The following is an 18,568-nucleotide window of genomic DNA, read 5'->3' on the forward strand; positions in this document are numbered from 1 at the left end:
ATTGGCTTTCTTGACTTGGATCTAGACATATGTAACCACTGATTGATTATGTGGGGAGATACGCTTTTCCATTCATTGATGGATTTAAAATGGTATCATTATTTATTATTAATGTGTCATCCTTTGTTTTTCATATTTCTGATGATAAACGACAAACTAAGCAAGCGGGTCTGTTTTTTTATGTCAATGCCATCTATCATCAGGACTTAATCAAAGATACATGTACAAAAATGTACAAATGAACAAAGGAATTAGTCAGTTAAGGGATGTGAAAAAGAGCCCTTTTAGAGTAGATTTAGTCTCATTGTGAGTACGTACATTTAAACAGCAAAAAAAAAATCAACAGAAACCCTGCTGATTTAATTGACAACAGAAGGCAATTTTTTTTATTTTCTTACTGTACATACCGATATATTGATAACATCTTTAAAATGGCAGAATAAGAAAACATTCCACGGCTTCAGAAATTTAAAGGCCACAAATAGCAGTACATTCATGAGTTACGTCTTTTTGTACAGTTTAAGGTGGAAATTTTACAGTCTCTGATAGAGCAGCTGACATCAGACCGAACATAAAAAGGCGCTATAAAACATGTTTCTCGTAGCACAAGGATGTCTTTTGGCTAAGATTTGAGGATTGATTGACTATGTAATGATAGCTGCTGCAGGAATGCACAGGCACGCAACGATTTCCTGTCATCTTCTCTCCTGTGCCCAGTCAGGCTGACTCACCTCCAGTAAACATAAGTCTGGAACTGGGATGCATTCCTGCATGACTTGTGTCCCCCAGCTTCCTCCAGGTGCCCTGACCTGGCTATGGCCGAAACACATACAGGTGCAGAATTGGGTCTGACTCATTTGGCCTGGGGGGTTTATATGCGTGAGAGAAAGTATGAGTGTATGTATATGTCTGGGTGACAAAAAAATGAAAAGAAACAGTGATGGAGAAAATTTTGTGACTCATGAATTGTTTGTGTGTGTGTGTATGTGTGTGTGTGTATGTGTGTTCACCTGCTATTACAGTTCAATGACCAGTCTGCCTTCATCGTCACTGCTGCTGGTGTCAGCCTCTTCCAGACTGCTCTGCCCTGCTCTGACAGGTGCCTCACTGGACTTTACGCTTAGAGACAGAGAGCAGTGTGTTGTGCTGGTGTGTGAGAGGAACGGATGCGTGTATGTGGCCGAGGATAAGGTATGGAGTGCGCTGGGCTGCTCTGACCGCGCTGGGATGCTACAGGTAACAGTCTGGGATGGTCTGCAGTCGGCGTTCCGGGAGCTGGTGTGTGTTGTCCCTCTCAGTCCCTCACGGTGGAGCCTGCTCCCCAGAGCTGACAAGGTCCTTGGCTGGAAAGGATGAGCTGCGCTGTCCCTCATACCACAGCTCACTGCTTGAGTTACTGCCCCCACCCCACTGGTCAGTGGGGCTGCATTCATGGAGAGTGGGCATGACTCTGGGGTGGGACTCTTGTGGACATAAGGTTGGGGAAGCAGAGGCCTGTGTATGCCCCATTCTCTGGAACAGGATGTGGAGTCCTGATGTCCTGATAACTGGCCTTGGTGTATTCCGTGCAACCTGCTCTCCCTATTGGCAGGGGCTTGAAGGGTTTGCAAAGAACTGGTTTCACTTTGGGTGGGGGGCTGAGGAGTGTGTAAGGAGCTGGTTTCACTCTGTGCGTGGATCTGTAGGGTATGCAAAGTGCTGGTCTCGCTAACAGTATGAATGTTTACGGTGTGTAAAATGCTGGTTTTACTCTGGGTTGGGGGCTGAGGAGTCTGTAATGTGCTGGTCTCACTTTGCACATTGACCTGAAGAGTGTGTAAGGTGCTGGTATCACTCTGGGCTTTGACCTGTAGAGTGTGTGAAGCACTGGTCTTGCTCTGTGCATGGACCTGTAAAGTGTGTAAAGCGCTGGTCTCACTCTTGGTGGGGGACTGAGCAGTGTGTAATAACAGCCCGGAGCTGCTATATGAGTGTGTTTCACCGGCGAGTCTCTCCTTCAGATCATCCCCCTGTCAAAGAGAAAAACATGAAGTTATTAACATACACATTGTGTGGAATGCCTTGATGTTTACTGCCAGACGATTTAGGCCCCCACCCTACTAGGATCAAAGGGGTTTTTTAATTTGGTGCATCCTTAGGCCATTACAGTCACAAGAAAAGTTAAGGGTCAAAACAGTGTTTTTTGGAAACACAGTAAATACATATTCATATTTGCATGGAGTTACGTATGTGAAATGTATTACATTACACAAACGATATGCCTCACAGACACTTTTTAAAAGTTTTGTCATATAGTATTTGTAATACCAATTGATTTAAAATGGCTAAATATTATGTTGGTTACTTTTGAAAAGAACTTGTCTGTTGAGGTTGTGGTCAGATATCTTTTTGAAATGATGCAAACATAAATGCTAAGTTTAGTGATTATAGAGAAGGGGAAAGTGTAGGAAAAATGCCCAGCCTGTCAAATATTACTTATTTGCCATTCATTCACACTGCTGTCAGCTCCACTTCCACAGCTGTGTTTTTTATTGAAAAGCTAACAGGAATTTAAAATGAGTCTTTCTAAAACATACTTGAATGTCAGCTCCAAAAGAAAGGTTTCTTGAAAGACTGTTTTTCAAAATTTATGTCTGTTAGTGCAGGAGTTATTATATTATTATTGTAGTGCAGAGCAGAACAATATTGTTACTGTGTGATCATCAAAGTGGAGCAGGGAGACAGTTGCAGCTTGATACTTGGAGTCCTTACTTTTGTGGCCTCCTTTGTCGGCACCATTAAAGGAGAGGTGCAGGAGTTGCCCCTCTCTTGTTTCTCCATCCCTCTTCTCTCCGTCTCTTCCATCCCCCTTCTCTCTGGCACTTCTGTCCCCTTGCACGCCCCCTCCTCCACTGCTCTACTCTCCCACCTCTCTGGCCTCCACCTGGTGCCCTGTGTCTCATTCTCCTTCTTGACTTCAGAGCCACTGACGGACAAGGTCTGCTGATGCCCTGGAAGAAGAACAACAAATCAACAGCAGGCCTTTTTTAGTACAGAGAGGAGTCTTCTGTCTTCTCTATCAGACCACAGCCTTTCCTTCCCTTTAGATATGGAGCTGTGTCTCAGCTTGTCTGAAAGGTTCTGCCGGGTATTTCGCTGTAAGTGTACTGAAGACCCATGTGTGAGGATTATTGTACACTTGATCTAGACAGAACAGGATTTACAAAACATTTTATTTAGACACCTTGATTAAATTATTCTCCTCAGTTTTCTTCAGGGGAAAAAAGTTTGAAGCAAGTTCCAGGAAAAATAATTACAGTTGTAATATGATGGAGGCAGTAATGAAGTATAATGTAACTAGGCAGTACATGTCTATTGTCCCAGTGTTATATTCTATAGACAACTGGCTTGAAGCAAGGCATACTGTAATTACAGCTGCTATTGTATAGTATTACAAAGACCCCAAACTAATGTGTGCTGTGTGGTCTTGATATTTTTCCACTATCTTTTCATATATGGCTCATTGTATGTCTTCTTAACCAAAGGAGAAAGAAATAATTGAAACTATTTTTCAACATATACACCCAAGCGCATTCAGACACACCAACCAACATATGGTCCTATACAATCTGAAATGTGAAATTGTGGAATAACAGTAATGATGAAAAACTATGGCTCTGATGCTCTACTCTTGTTTGGTTTGGCTGAACTCTTGCACAAGCCTCTATTGCAGTTCTGCACTGAAAGGAGCCGGCGTTTACATTTCGGATCGCATGTCAAGAGCCTGGAATGGAGACAGGCGTAAAATCCCTCAAACCCCTGCGTCTGCTGTCTGAGAGATCCCTGGGGAGGCGTCTTCCTGTGGCCTCTGCTCAGCACCCCGTCCTGTCTCTTAAAGCACTGGATCAATCAAAACGCTGCACCATTGGCTTTCCGGTGAGACCGTCAGCTGCAGGCAGCCAACAACAGGGGAATAGATAGCAAGGACTGAATGGGTGAATTAAGCCATTTCCCACGCATTTTGCTGACAATTGAACAATTAGGCCCCATACTTGTTTTTGTGTTGTCTAGCAACTCAAAACAGCTTAATGGTATAGTTTAACAGCTAACTCAATACCTTAACAGCTATCAGGATCATCCTATGGCTTCTTCAGATCATCTTCTTTTATAACAATGCCCTGCAGTGGAAACGCAGATTAAAGAGGGGACCTGCTTGTTGTTTATTCTGACCCGGACCTCAGACCTTTGACCCTCCCCTGATTTGTTACTGTGACTAATTCATGCGACCTTTAACCTTGTGTCGGACAAGCCACTTCAAGCAAGGCTGACTTGACACCTCCATGAGAAGATCAAATGCTGCACTTCAAAAACCATTCCTATTTGATTGACCCTGGGTGCTCAGCACTTCACAACGTAAGACTGAAAGCAAGGAAATGCTTTTTTTTCTTTAAGGAAGCACAGTGAAGTGTGATGTGAAGTGCTGATATAGCTGTCGAGGACAGCGGTTTGACAAAATCAGCAAAACCACTGCTGAATGCTGTGTTCCTGATGGTGATTCAGTGAGTCCTAAAAAATGTTTACAGGAATTCTCTGTGAGAGTTTTTCATAATCTCTAAAGCCAAGAGAAAGGAGAAAATGTGCTCAGATTAGTCTTACTGAGGGAGAATCTACCACAATCAGCATGAGAACCTTTGAAAGGATAGAGAATGCCAATGGAATCATGGTCAGTTATTGCCATCTTGTGGCAGTAAAACATAGTGCATGTTACATAAACTGACATAACGTTATTTAAATGTGTTCATTGCCAATGTGATTCCCATATATCTCACTGTGTAGTGAAATATTGTGATTTAAAGTTTGAATTTGTTGTAAATGCATAACATTGTCCCAGTATGTTCCGTGGGTGTTAGAACAGAAAACTGGAACTGACTGAGGGGTTGTGGGCTTAAATCCCAGGTGAGACAATGCTGGTGAATCCTCAAGCATTGTGAATCCTCCATGCTGGAACTTTTGCAGTAAAATCCAGCAGTACAGCTGTATGGCAGAATATTCTGCTGGACAGGGATGTCAGCTAAATGAATAGATAGCGTCAAAATTTAATGAATGCTGCAGAGCTCACCTTAAAATAGAAACATTTTCACATTTAACATTTAAAAGAGACTCTCTGTCACTCCTCATTAACACCTTGAAGAAGACTACATAACTGTTTGAAAGAGTATGTCAAGATGGGCAACAAGAGATTGTTTCAATACCTGTGGTTGGGTCCTGGCTCTTCTCCTTTATGTCTGCAGGAGTACAGAACAGCACCTCATCCCCTGGTTTCTCTTCAAAAAAAAATTCCCCCTGATCTGCAGCTGTCACGCCCTGGGGTGCAGATTGGCCCTGTGGAGTAGAGGCCTGGCCCTGAGATTCATCACTGCCACTCTGCACCTGGCTCCTTGTGAGTGAACTCACAGCACGTCCTGATGGAAGCCTTCCCAAGGGCCTGGATGACGGCTCACACAGCGCATTTGAAGTTTTCTGAGTGATTTCTGGTTTCTCTGCAGGTAACATCAGTGCTGAGGCACTGACGCAGGCCGCTGGATCCTGGAGAAGAGGGCCTCTTCCACTGAGGCTGGAGCAGATATGTGAATGAGAAGGCGGGCTAGCCTTGCTATGCTGTCTGACACTGGCAGGGATGGTCTCTGAAATGTTACATCCCTGTACGGAAGAGGCTGGCCATCCTGGACGGAGTCCTCCAGATGTGCCGATTGGATTTACAGTGGCTTCATTCTCATGAATTCCACATTTGGTTCTCTGCTTGCCCGCACTACATGGGACTCTTTGATTTAGAGGTTTGTGTTGGACTGAGACGTGCAGTAGTACACTTCCTGAGCTGATTTCTGCCGTTGCAATGGGAGAGAGAGAGATTCCAGCAGCCAAGCAGAGTTTGTGTTGGCCTGGGAGTGATGCTGGAACCAATTCCTGTTGGCTGACTCTTGGAGCTGTGAGAGAGGCCCATGAAGAGCCACGGTGTGCAGGGACCTCCTGTGCACGTCTCTCAGCTTTGTTCTGCTGTGCCTCTGTGTCTGTCAGGGGAGTAGAGACTAGTGCTGCATGCTCTGAAGTTGTCTGCTGGGCAAGCTCTTGTGTCACACTCAGTGGACTTCTTTGAATCTCTTTCTGTAACCTAGGGTGGTGTTTTTGCAGTGACACAGCTGCATGTTTGGCCTGCTGACCCATGTCTGTGAGAAGACTGACTTGCCCCAGCGTTGAGGACTCAGTCTGATTAAAGCTGGTTTTGACTGAATCCACTGTGTCTTGTTTCTCTCTTGATGACTGTGACTGGCTGTCTTGACCGAGACTTGATTCTTCACGTGTATAAATTTGAGTGTTGAGCTGGGAGATGGCGGCAGGAGGCGGAGCTGGAGTTCTGGGGCAGGGACGACTGAAGAGGTGGTTTGAAGTGGACGGAAAGTATGATACAGAGGAACTGTCTCCACCACCTTCCCACTCAGCTGCAGTGATGCCCTCTGTCCTGCAGGGGGCAGGTGAAGGCGCTGTGCTCTGGTGATGCATACTCAATGGGAGAATTCCATCCGGGCAGCGTGGGACATCCTGCAGATGTGAGGACTGTGGTAGGGAAGATGGTTCAAGCTGATGAACTGAAAGGATTTGACTTTGTGAGGATGAGCAATCATTGCAGTGCTTAAGTTGTGGAGGTACTGTTGCTGTGATAACGGCTTTGTTCTGTACAAGCAATGAAACCTCCGGAGGAAGTGCCTGGAGTTCCTGTCCTACTGCAGATGTAGAAGGAAAAGGCATCGCTGAAGAGCTCATTTCATCACTTCCTGACAAAGTTTGTCTTTTAGTGTTTCTGTGTGCCTCTGCTAGAGCTGATCGGCTGGTTACCCCTGACCGGTTGCCTGGGGTGTGTGGACAAATATATGTGCTCTTCTCAGTCATGACAATGGGAGACGTTGAGGGTGGTGATCCGGCCTCTATTATGACAGTGGGAGACGTCGAGGAAGGTAGTGGGGCCTGGTTGTGTACCAGGGCAACAGAGTCTGCTGTTTCAGCTCTGATCTGTTGCTGTGTTACTCTGTCTTGAGGACACGCGTCCTGTGAAAGACACAAGATATGCTCACTCTGTTCCTCATTTGGACTCTGTGAGTTCTTTGCCGATGAGGGGTCTCCGTAGTCACTCTGTTTGTGAATTTGCAGGTCTGCATGGTCTAGTTGACTCTGACCTGGCCTGAGTACTGAGCCCTCCGTGCTGTGTTCAACAATGTCTGTTGGAGCTGGTAATATAGAGCAAGCCTGGGCATATCCAGCGATAGGATTTGAATGCGTGGAACTCTTCTGTGCACATTTTTCAAGGTTCTGCTCACACTGCCCTGGGTAGGAGACTGTACCTGGTGCTTCTGTGTTGGGCGCCATAAAACCTGCACTGCTGTGTATTGTGTTTTTGCTGTTGCTCTGTTGCGTGGTATGAGCAGGTAACTGTCTGTCATGACAAGTTTTCAGTTTCTGTAATTCGTTTTGTATTCCTACTTCAGCATTCCTCACCGCTGCCTGGGAAATATCCTGACAAAGATTTGCCTCCAGTTGAGAGTCCTGTTGGCTGAGGGGAGCTTCCATGAGCGGCAACTGCTCTTCAGAAATGATCTGTAGAAATATTTGTATATCTCCTGTTTTGACATAGTCTGTCTCTTCAGCAGTAGAATGCGATACACCCTTCAGCAATATGATTTTTCCCTCAGAATTTGACTCTCCTTTTGGGAAATTTGTATTGAGATTAACACAGACTGAGCTGGGTATAGCAATGTCACTCTGTTTTGAAGATGGGGTGGATGTAGCAGTCTGTCTCTGTTCTGAGGTTAGCGTGGGTGAAACAGTGTAAGTTTGTCCTAAAGTGGGTGTAGCTCTATGACTCAGCTCCGAGGCTGAGGTAGGTGTAAAAGTTGCTCTCTGCTCTGAGGTTAGCATAAGTGAGCCAGCTTGAGTTTGTCCTGAGATGGGTATAGACATGCAACTCAAATCTGAAGATGGGGTGGGTGTTGCAGTTTGTCTGTTTGTTGATATGGATAGAGCAGTGTGTCCCTGTTCAGAAGATGAGTTGGGGGTAGGAGAGTGGCAGTGTGTCATAGCTGATTTGTTAGTGGAAATACGACTCTGTTCAGAGGTGGGAGTGAAGGCAGCAGTGTGGCTCTGTTCTGAAGCTAAGACAGATGTAGCAGTGAGTCTCTGTTCCAAGGTTAGCGCACCAGCGAGGCTCTCCTCTGTGATTGGTGGAGCAGAGAGGCTCTGTTCTGAGTCTGATCCTGGGTCTGCAGGATGGGGAAGCTTGAGCTGGTACTTGGGGAGGAAGCTGGACTTAGTTGAAGAATAAGTGCTAGGTCGAGCAGAGACAGTGAGTGAGCCAGATGGTCTGCCAACATTCACCAGGGATGGAAGAGAAGCACGGTCCTTGAGCTGTACTGATCTCTGATTCAAATGGCAAAGACTGAAGTCCATCCTCTGATCTTGGTGATGGACCTGTAACTTGCCACTGTCACCTCTCTCTGTGGTGTGGCTGTGCTTTGGGGTAGTGCCACTGCAGAGAGAGGACAGAGGTTGCTTTTGCATATTGTCCACCAGCATGCACATGTTGTTTTCTGTCCTCTGCTTCTTCCTTTCTGATGGAAGGCTATTGACATACAGCAGTGGTGTACGTTGTGTATTCTGTTCTTCCTGCTGGACCTCTTTCACAGGCTCTCCTCTGCTGCCTTTGGTGCAGTCAAAGGCTGGTAGGCTGCTCTGCCTGACCAAGTTATGATGTGTGGAGCCAGACAAATCTTTCAGGATGGGTCTCTGGAGACATGGCTCTGAGGAAACTTGGCTGCTGTGCTCTTTTGCTGAAAGCAAACTGGAGCTAGAAGGCAGGTGATCTGGAAGGCATGGTGGATGGCATACGGTTTGTAAGCCATCAGAGACTGATCTGAGACTTGTGGTGGATACTTCTGAACTACTGGGTTCTGTGAGCGCAGCTGTGCTCCTGCTGGGAATCCCCTGTACCTTTTCTTGTTCCATGCAGGGCATAGCCTTCTTAGGTTTGCCACGGTCAGAGCCCTTTTCCATATTATAGAGCTTTGTGAAGGTCCCACCCCCATACATGTACCACTTGTTGTAGGAGAATTTTTGTGCTTTTTTCCTGCGACATTTCCCACCACTGGAGTCACTGACAATGTCAATGGAGTCTCCATCTGAGCTGAGACTGCTAGGATAGCTCTCCTCAACGGATGAAGTCACCAGGAGGCCTTCAGTTGCAGGTTGGCAGTCAACAGCAGACTGCCTGACTAGAGATCGGTGGTGAGATGCATGCTGGTCCACGGACCTCATAACAAACTCACCCGGGCACAGCTGCCCGGAGCTGTCTCTTCGACCCAGCCCTATACCCTCTCTTTGATAATGTCCAGGATGGCCATTTTTATCAAATCCCACGCTGCCTAAACTAAATGGCAAGGAACTGCTTCGTGTCAGAGGTGCGTGATCAAAACTGGTGGATCGTTGGGTGGGGACGGAGTTGTACATTGTCTGCTTCACTCTCCTGTCTGGGCTTTGCCAGTTTGAAACGATGTTTGTCTGCTTACTTGTCCTCATTTCGAAGTGAAAGGAGTCCTTGTAGGTGTAGGGCATTGGAACATCAATGCTGCCCTGCTTTGACAGTACAGTTTTCCGTGGTCTCACATTTTCCAGACTCTTGTCATCCACCAGGGCATCATTTTCAGAGATCAGCTTAGAGATCCTCTCCTCCAGTTTCCTCTTCTCCAGCACAGACACCCTGCTCTTGGCCCCACTGCTGGCAGCACCAGGGTCTGTGGGGGCCTCCAGAGGCCTGGGCTCCTCTTGGTGCTCCATGCTGGATTCTGTCAGGGACTCCATGCTGTGGTCATGCAGAGTGCTGCCAGGGCTGGAGGTCCAGTGCGGATCGCTGCTGTCCGAGAAGCCGGAGTCTGTGCTGTCGTGGCTCTGGGACTTGCCTCTGGTCTTGCGGGACTCCCACTGTTTGGAGAAAGTGGCCTGCTGCCTCTGCAGGGGAAGATGACGATTTGGCGTCAGGGCTGCCGGCCTTTGCTCCTCTTGCTCGGTTTGTTTGGATTTTGCCACAGAGGCAGTCCCCAGGTCAGATGACGGCTCCGTCTTTCGGGCTATAGAGCTCAGCTTTTCTTGATTTTCATTCACAGGGGCAAGAATGAGTCCAACTAATGCTGCCTGGTGCAAAGCCCATCCAGTGTCTGACCCGATCTTCCCCAGTGGAGCAGGGGCCTGGGCTGGGGCAGAGGTGGTGCAAAGTGTCACTGCAGGTGCACCAACATCCCTCTCAAAGCTTTCAGAATCCTCGCTCTGCCCCCCCACAGAGAAGCTGTTGGATTGTGAATCCCCAGAGCACGGCACGCTCTCCTGGCTGCTGAGGCTGCCCTTCTCAGACTCACAGGACAGACGGGCATGGGCCTGGGTGCGCTTGTGCTTGTACAGGTTGCTCTGGGTTTTGAAGGCAACGCCGCAGGTGGTGCAGGGATATGGGCGCTCCCCCGTGTGGCAGCGCAGGTGTTTCTTCAGCACGCTGGGCTTCAGGCAGTCCCGGCCGCAGTGTGGGCACACGTGCTTCCCAGCGGACTTGGGTCTGGCAGCTGGCGAGCTGGTCCCTGACCTCTGGCCCTGCTGCTGGAGGTGCATCCCGCTGGCGATGTGGAAGGTGAGGAGGGGCAGGGCCTGCTTGGAGGAGAGCGAAGAGATGGACAGAGGGAGGGTGACGGCATCCTGGCTGGCGGGCGGCAGCGTCTGCGGGTACAGGGGCAGCCCACCCACCGTTTGGAGGTACACGGTTGGCAGAGGGGTCTGTACGTCGTGCATCCTGTCCTCCCTCTGTGCTGAGACTGAGCTGCTGAGAGCTGGAGCGCTCACAAAGCCCTGCTTGCCGGTCTCCATGGCAACCACCCTCTCTTGACGGTATTAGACAGGGCTGCTAATTACCTGCGAAAGAAACACAGTTTTCATTAGGCCTCCGCTAACCAAGCGCATCGGGATTAATGAATAATATTCCCATTTTTTTTAATGGAACATCATAAGAGTATCTCATTTACATAAGGAAAAAAACATTATTCTGTACTGTCCGTGAGCATACCGACATTCCAGAGCATTGAACTGAATAGCGCTTGAGAAATGCAAGCGTCTTTGTTTGCAGATTTTGTGTTATGAGCTTAGAAACCGTAGGTGGATGTTTGACACCGCAAATCTGTGACAAATAGGTCATGAGTTCTGATCTTGCTCGCAAAATGTCTGAGAGTTTGACATCCAATGTCAAATCGGATAGCAGATTGTGGGTTTAACAGCGTAATGAGTCAATCGGTTAAAAGTAATGTAAAGATGAAAGAGTGAGAGAAACACGGGGTGAGAGGCTTGCAGTAATCTGTGCGGGCCAGCAGCATGCCCCTTATTTGCACACAGAGCAGGTGATGGAGATGTTATCGTGCACGGTGCTGAGTGCGGTTAAAGCAGTGACTCACTGCTGCAAGGAGATCGTACCCTCACAGATCAGGAGCTATTATTTGTTTCATCTACTGGAATGTGCATTCATTTGGACACTGCTGCATACCCACAGAAATGAGTCAGTCACCAAAGCTAGCCTACAGCATATTGGAATTATTGTGTTGTTTGGTTGCAATATGTTCAAACTTGTTTCATGAGGAGCTCCCCAACTAGCATACAAATAAAGATGATTTTTCTCACCACTAAAGAATGAAATATAGCATCATTCATCTGAGTGATGAGTTAGCATCACCAGCTATAATGAGGAGAATACATTTACAGCAGTAACAGAATATGTCCCAGGTATTGAACTTGCTGGTTTGTAATGATAGGTCTCCATATGCACGAGCACGCCTACATCAGATATGTGTGTGATTTCATTGCGACATTTTTGTCAGTGTGCATTCCCTCCACTTATATAGGCTCATTCATGAGAGTCTATGTAACGCTGGCTAATGCTGAATCTCCTGCATCTGGTGCCTGTCATGCCCAGTGACCATCATGTTGTAGTATGGTGGACAAAAGGTCTGGTTCGCAGAAGTGATTGTGATCAAGCGCTTTAAACAGGCCTTAAAGCCCAGCCCACTTTCACCCACCGCCCTCTGTTTGCATACAGAACCAATAAAGTGTTCCTGCAGAGTCTTCCTCCTGTAGCAAACTGTTATCATTTTCTTCCTTGCCTATGTAAATAAACACAGTGCATCACGAGCCCTGCGTTGAAATTGAGCTGGCTCAGTCTGCGAGTTCTAGATATAATTCCTTCCTTAATTCTTTATGTATCACTGCCTTTTCTATAACTGAGTTACACATTAAACCATCCATCGTAAATCAATCCATCGTGACAGCTTCTGAAACGATTGGTTTTCCAAAAAAGATTAATGCACACCACATTATAAATAATTTGCTCTGCTTTAGTATTTGAGAGCATAACAATGTACTTTCTAATACTCAGCTCAACAACTGAGAAAGATGCCAAAATTATGAGAGAACACTCTATTTCCCTTTACCCATTGCAGTGCAGGTGAGTGGTGACACATGCTGCACAGTATTTTCGTGTTAGTCATAAGATCTGGAGTAATATGCACTGGGGGCGAACCAATGTGTGAATCCCAAAAACCACTTGTTGAGGTCTGTAAAAGTTGTAGCTGTGAATATTCTTGTTTTGAGAGGAAGCAGGAGATTAAAATCAAGCACACATTTCCCAGCTTACTTCCTCATAGGTCAGAAAATAGAACACATCTTCAAAACACTGCCATAACCCCACGCAAAGTTAAAGGGCATTCTTACATAAAACTCCGTTCAGACGTCATCCCAACTTTCAGTTCCAGTATTCCCATGTGACATTAAGACAACGGTGCGCTGATCCTTCACTATCACATTCTGCAACGCACCTGATAACTGTATTTCAATAGGCTTTCTTTAAAAATACTTTACTACAGCACGGTAAGACAGGAGTGCCTCTGGGTGGTTGTTTGAAATCAGCCAGACGGTTACAGGTTACTCACCCTATCCCAGAGTTGAGCAGAGCATTGTTGTTGGTTTAGCAGTCCACCTGGTCATCTCCAAGTCTTGCAGCCATCCAATGAGCAGCCACAGGCTGCTGTGAACAGCACAAAGCCTCACAGCTCCATATGTAGGAGGAGAGAGATACTGCCACCCTTCTCTCTACTAGGGCTCTTTGTTCTTCCTCTTCTTCCTTTCAGTTTTCTTTTATAGAGTCTGGGGGAACTGTAACTTGTGGGGTGGAAAAAAAACCCTGTCACATCTTATATGTAAATGAGAGAAAAAGAATATGCACTGGAGAGAGAGAGAACGAGAGAACAAGAGACGAGAGGGGGGAGAGAGGAGAGATGCCTGCAATGGCACTTTTAAACAAAGGCATTCAGAGTAGAAGTTGGTATCACAGAGAGTGCAGTAAAGGGAGAGGGAAAGCAGGGGGTGAGATGGAGTGAAAGAGAGCGATGAAACAGAGATAGAAAGAGCAGAGGGGTGGAGAGAAAGAGAGCAGAACTGAAAGTGACGACAGAAGCTTGATAGAAAGGGGAAGTGAGCAGACAGAGACAGGCTTACCTTCAACTGTACATCTAGTGCAGGCTGACAGCTACACTGCGCCGCTTGTCTTGTGAGTCAGTACCTGACTTCTTGCTCCAGCACACTCACTCACTCACACACACACACCCACACGCACACACAAGAGGGGTGCAGGCAAGCATGTGTGGGTGTTGTGTGTTCATGGGGGTGGACCAGCAGCCAAAATGTGAAACCTCTGAAAAAAAAAAAAAAAAACATAAGTGGTGGAGTAGGAGGGAGTCGATTGAATAATACAATGGGCTGTGTAAAGTGATGTTCCGCACACATCTATCAGCACAAGTGGAGTTTGACTGGCCACAGACCAGTGGAGGCGCATCTCCAGGGAGGACTCCAGCTGGTGGACCCCCCCCACCCCCCCCACCCCAGCACCACCCTGCCTGCCAGCCTGAGCCTCCATCTGTACCCATACTGTGGAGGAGTGTGTGGGCTGACGAGGGCAGCAGCCTCCACACAGCACTCTCTCTCTGAAAAGATAAGGTGCAGCTCCCTGCGAGGGTGGTGGGGGCAGGAGAAACCACGATCCTTTATTTTCCGTTCGTTTTAATTGCGCTGTCCGTGCTCCTTGAGTGGATGCTGTTACCTTGCGCGGGTCTGTCTGGAACTGCAAGTCCAGGTCCAAGATGAAAAAGCACAGGAGAGAAAAAAATTTCACACACAAAATAAAATGATTAAAGTCAAAGTATTGTGTTTATTTCTGGACACAGAGAACTTCTCAAAGCAGATGTATATCTGTGCTCTAATCTTCCCAGCGAAGTAGCCTGCATTCAGCTATGAGGGAATGTGTTGATTATAGCACCTCTGTTTGTCATATTTATTCATATTCCCACCACATAATCAAGCAATATGGTTGCATCTGAAAAATGACTTTAATAAAATCCCACTCTCACCCTGTCTATATTTATAGAAGTGTGTGCTGGAATCTCCTGGTGCCCAGTATCTGAGGTGGAAAAACCCTGATCGTGTGAAAAAAAGATGATAGATATCGTGTGCTCATGGCACAAAAGACTGTTTACTTCAATCAAGTGATTTTAAGCTATTCTCACAGCCCCTGGTGGCTTTGTTCTCATTCCCCCTCAGCACAACTATGGACCACAGATTCTTTATGCTTAGACCGGGACCTGGATGTAGAGAGAGAGAGAGAGAACGAGAGAGAGAGAGAGAGACGCACATTAGCTCTCCTCCCCCTCCCTCTTGATGATTATCTGTGCCTAATTAATGCCTGGCACTGACACATGGATGAGAGCTTGCTTGTTTTTTTTTTGTTTTTTTTTGTGTGTCCTCGATTATATAGAGAATTCTGTTCACCATAGCCACTCATCCTAATTCTCTCCCTCTCCCCCCATTCTCTCTCCTTTCCTCTCTCTCTGTCTCACTGACACACACACATGCACACAAACATGCACACATGCACACACACATGAATAGTGATATAAATATAACCTTTTTGTGCTAAATCCTTGAATCAACAGTACAAAGAACAGAAAAAATGACAGTAGCAACACAACTACATACAAATATAAAGGCCTAAAAACAAGGTGAATGAGACAGCCTTGCAAGCAGAGTAATGTAATGTGATGTAATGACTGGCATGTTGAAACAGTTCTATGAAACATTTGATGATTCCAGTATTGTTGTTCAGTGAAAAGAAGAGCAAGTATTGTTTTCCTCTGGGTTTTCCTGCACACATTTTTTTACAGCTGATTTTGGCCTTCAACAATATTTATAGATTTCTGTGCTCACCATCCTCTTAAAGATCAAAGATCCTGTTATTGAGGACAAAAAGAGGAGTGTGTTTGTGTAGGATCTTTAGCCCGCTGTGCTCTCTGTGTGTCTGTGTCCTCCCACTGAGTGAGCGCACCAATATGGATATCATGAGTGGCACCCTGAAAAGGCTACTAAAATTCTTTAAGGTGCAGTATGCTATCTGTGCCTGTACCATGAGGCTCCTGTGTGGACAGTATACTGACTGCTGACTCCCTGCGCAGATCCACACGATTGTTTATGTTCCACTACAATGATTTAGCAGCATAGTGGGCAGACTGGATGTGGTGTACTGGCAAGGCGCAGGGCTTGTTACTAATTCAATTATCAGGAGGTCACTGCTGTTGTACCCTTGAGCATAGTATCTAGCCCAAATTGCCTCAGTAAGCACCCAGCTGTATGAATGACTGACATGTAAACGTTATAAGCTAACGTCACGCAAACATAGAGCAAATGTAATGTTTACTGCACTGGCTGACGTCAACAATCGATCTCTCCCATGCAAACACATGACTCAAACCGTGTCAGAGGTTTTCTTGTTTTGAAAGGCACCACTTTAATTCAAAATCGAATGAATTACCGTGCATGAAGAGTTTTGATTCATGAGATTGCAGAAGAGCCTGACCAGGTATATCTAACTCAGATATTACGTCAGAATTCTTGCATGGACTATGAATAATCCACATGTAATCCAATAACTGCACATGATATGACTTGTGCCATGAGGTGATAGTGATGTTATTAAGTGGTTTTTAATTGTTTTCTAAATGTATTGGCTTCACCTGGCAACATATCACAAGAGAACTTGCATAGAATCACCTAGAATGGATTTGTTTTGATATCAAGCTTTAATGTTCTGTTTAGCTCTTTGTTGTAACACAGCTTCAAACATAGACAGAATCCCATCCTATTTTGAGATGAACAGCTTCCTACAGTTTGTCAGAGTTCCAGGCAGGCGCAGCTGAGACATAAAAGGGGACGCTGAGTACCTAACGCTAAACAATGATAACTTCTGACAAGCACCAGCTCCTCACTCCAGAATGGGCCATTGTCTTACAGTCTTGTTTCTATTTGACCATGAATGTGCTCATGTTTTGTACTGATGAATCAATGTTTTTGGAAATAAACTTGAACCGTGAGCTGAGAAAAGTGATTCCACATAGAAGTAAGGAAATTACTTGTGCCCTTCTGACCAATGTTTTCTATGTCTCTTTGAAAAACTGAGGTAGCATTTGTAAGGTTAAGTTTGTGTCAGCAGCTTCCATTAAAACAGGTTATAATTTGCAGAGTATGTGTAATAAAATAAATCTTTTTTTCTATCTGACAATTAAATTATCGCAGCGTCTGTGTAACTGATATAAGGGAAACTCAAAGCAGTCAGATTCTGCTGTCCATTCAAAAAATTAACCGGTTGTCACCAAAATATCACCAGAGTCAAGGCCTTACAGTATGTCAAGCATTAAATTCTCTGTAAAGGGCATTTTAGGACTTGTAAGATCATAACAGCATTATAAGCTTATGTGTGTTATGCAGTATTAATAGAACATTCTATGTAGATTTGCATGTTTCTTCCTTGTTTGAGCCTTAATCACAAGCAAATAATATAAATCACTTGGGAGAAGTTCTGAGGCAGACCAGGAAGCCAGTGGAAATCTGCATAGAATTAATGCATTGCTTCTGTGCAAGTGCATAAATGATTCCACCCCCCTACAAAACAACACCCAACATTACTCAACAGAACCAGTAAACAGTTTGTTATCATATCATTTTCGCTGGCAAACTCCACAGACCCTTGGTCTCCAAGGCAACCGGAGGCTATTCCTCTCGAGAAACCAAGGTTTGTGTTGGCATGGCAACAACAGACACCTCTCTCCTCACATAGAATGTCCTAATGAGGTTTGGCACAGGGTTCAGATGAAGTTTCCATTGCAACAGGAATTTTACAAGAGGATAAATGGTAGAAGAAAAAATTCATTTGAGAAGGCTTGTATATGAAATCTGTAAATACTGTATGTCAAGCAGGTTGATGTTGCTGCAGCAGCTGGGCTTGCATGGGGAGTCACATGCAGGAAGTGAGAAACAGGCAGAATGCTCAAGTTCGTAGGCGGTGTTGTCACACTGAGTGAATATGGAAAGTACAAACAGCCAGTTTTTTCTGTGATCAAACTTTTTATTTGTTTCCTGAAGTATTTACACAGTAATAACACAAATTGGCTTGAATTCAACAAGAATCACGATTACCTATAAAAAGGAAACCAAAAAGTGCAGCAGTAAAAGACACTAGAAAAGGAAAGCTCACAAAATCATAGGTCACAGAAATATGTCAAACACATCTTCAGGAGCCAAAACAGTTCTATAAACAAACATTCAATTTTTGGCCAGAGACCCATGAAACATATCATTTTGTGCATTCCAGCTGTTACACTTTTTAGGAAGAATCCAAATACCTTTTCAGTGGACAAACGGAAGTAGAACTGCATTTCAGCCAGCTAGAAGTACTGAATTCTTGCGGCTGAATGAAGTCACTGTTCAGCAAATGGACAAGATTCTACTCTACATGGAATTCAGTGAGCTAGCATCATTCTGTGATGGCAACTAGATTAATCTTTCCAAACAGTATATTGAGGATGATAAAACTGTTGAAAATTGTGAGTAAGTTTGCAATAAACAAGTAAGGTCTAAGCTTGCTAGTCAATTTTTTCATCTTCTTTGTTTCTAAGGGGTTGTCTTTTTTCTAGGTAAACAAGGAAGTTTTATTGTTCCTTAGCTACACTACAGGACTTTTTAACTACATATCTAAGGATGCCAGCCTGGCCAGGAACCTAACTTGGTGTTTGTTCTAAACATGCAGCTAACTGAATATTTTTAAAAACACTGCAATGTGTTGGAAGCAGGTTACACCTACACCGTACTGTAAGAAAAGAATTATGCTGATTTATTTGTTTAATTTAATACACTGACATTTGCAGGAGGTTTTAAATATGCAGTTAGATGTTTAATAGACACTCAGGAGAGAACAAAGCACAAAGAAAAAGATCTGCTCTATCTGCAAACAGGCTTTCATGTAATATTCCTTTCTGGTAGAGTGGTAAAACAATTAAATATCTTCTACAGGCAACCAGGTTCACTGCATACCTCTGATTACTTTGTGGCTTCTAACAAGGAATAAACTTGTTCAGGATGGGTA

At 45.2% G+C, this 18,568-nt stretch overlaps 1 protein-coding gene across 1 annotated transcript; it reads right to left on the reverse strand.

Moving 5' to 3' along the window:
* Positions 1–461: 461 nt before the first annotated feature.
* On the reverse strand, positions 462–13,168 carry znf831 (zinc finger protein 831). Its single transcript, XM_036531764.1, has 4 exons — positions 13,035–13,168; positions 5,232–10,974; positions 2,752–2,990; positions 462–2,009 (listed from the first exon to the last, which is right to left on the reverse strand). Exons 2-4 carry the CDS (start codon positions 10,927–10,929, stop codon positions 1,017–1,019), a joined length of 6,930 nt encoding a protein of 2,309 aa, XP_036387657.1. The 5' UTR covers positions 10,930–10,974; positions 13,035–13,168; the 3' UTR covers positions 462–1,016.
* Positions 13,169–18,568: the final 5,400 nt, after the last annotated feature.

This window comes from Megalops cyprinoides, chromosome 6 (genome assembly GCF_013368585.1).
Source record: "Megalops cyprinoides isolate fMegCyp1 chromosome 6, fMegCyp1.pri, whole genome shotgun sequence".
In the NCBI taxonomy this organism is placed as follows: Eukaryota; Metazoa; Chordata; class Actinopteri; order Elopiformes; family Megalopidae; genus Megalops; species Megalops cyprinoides.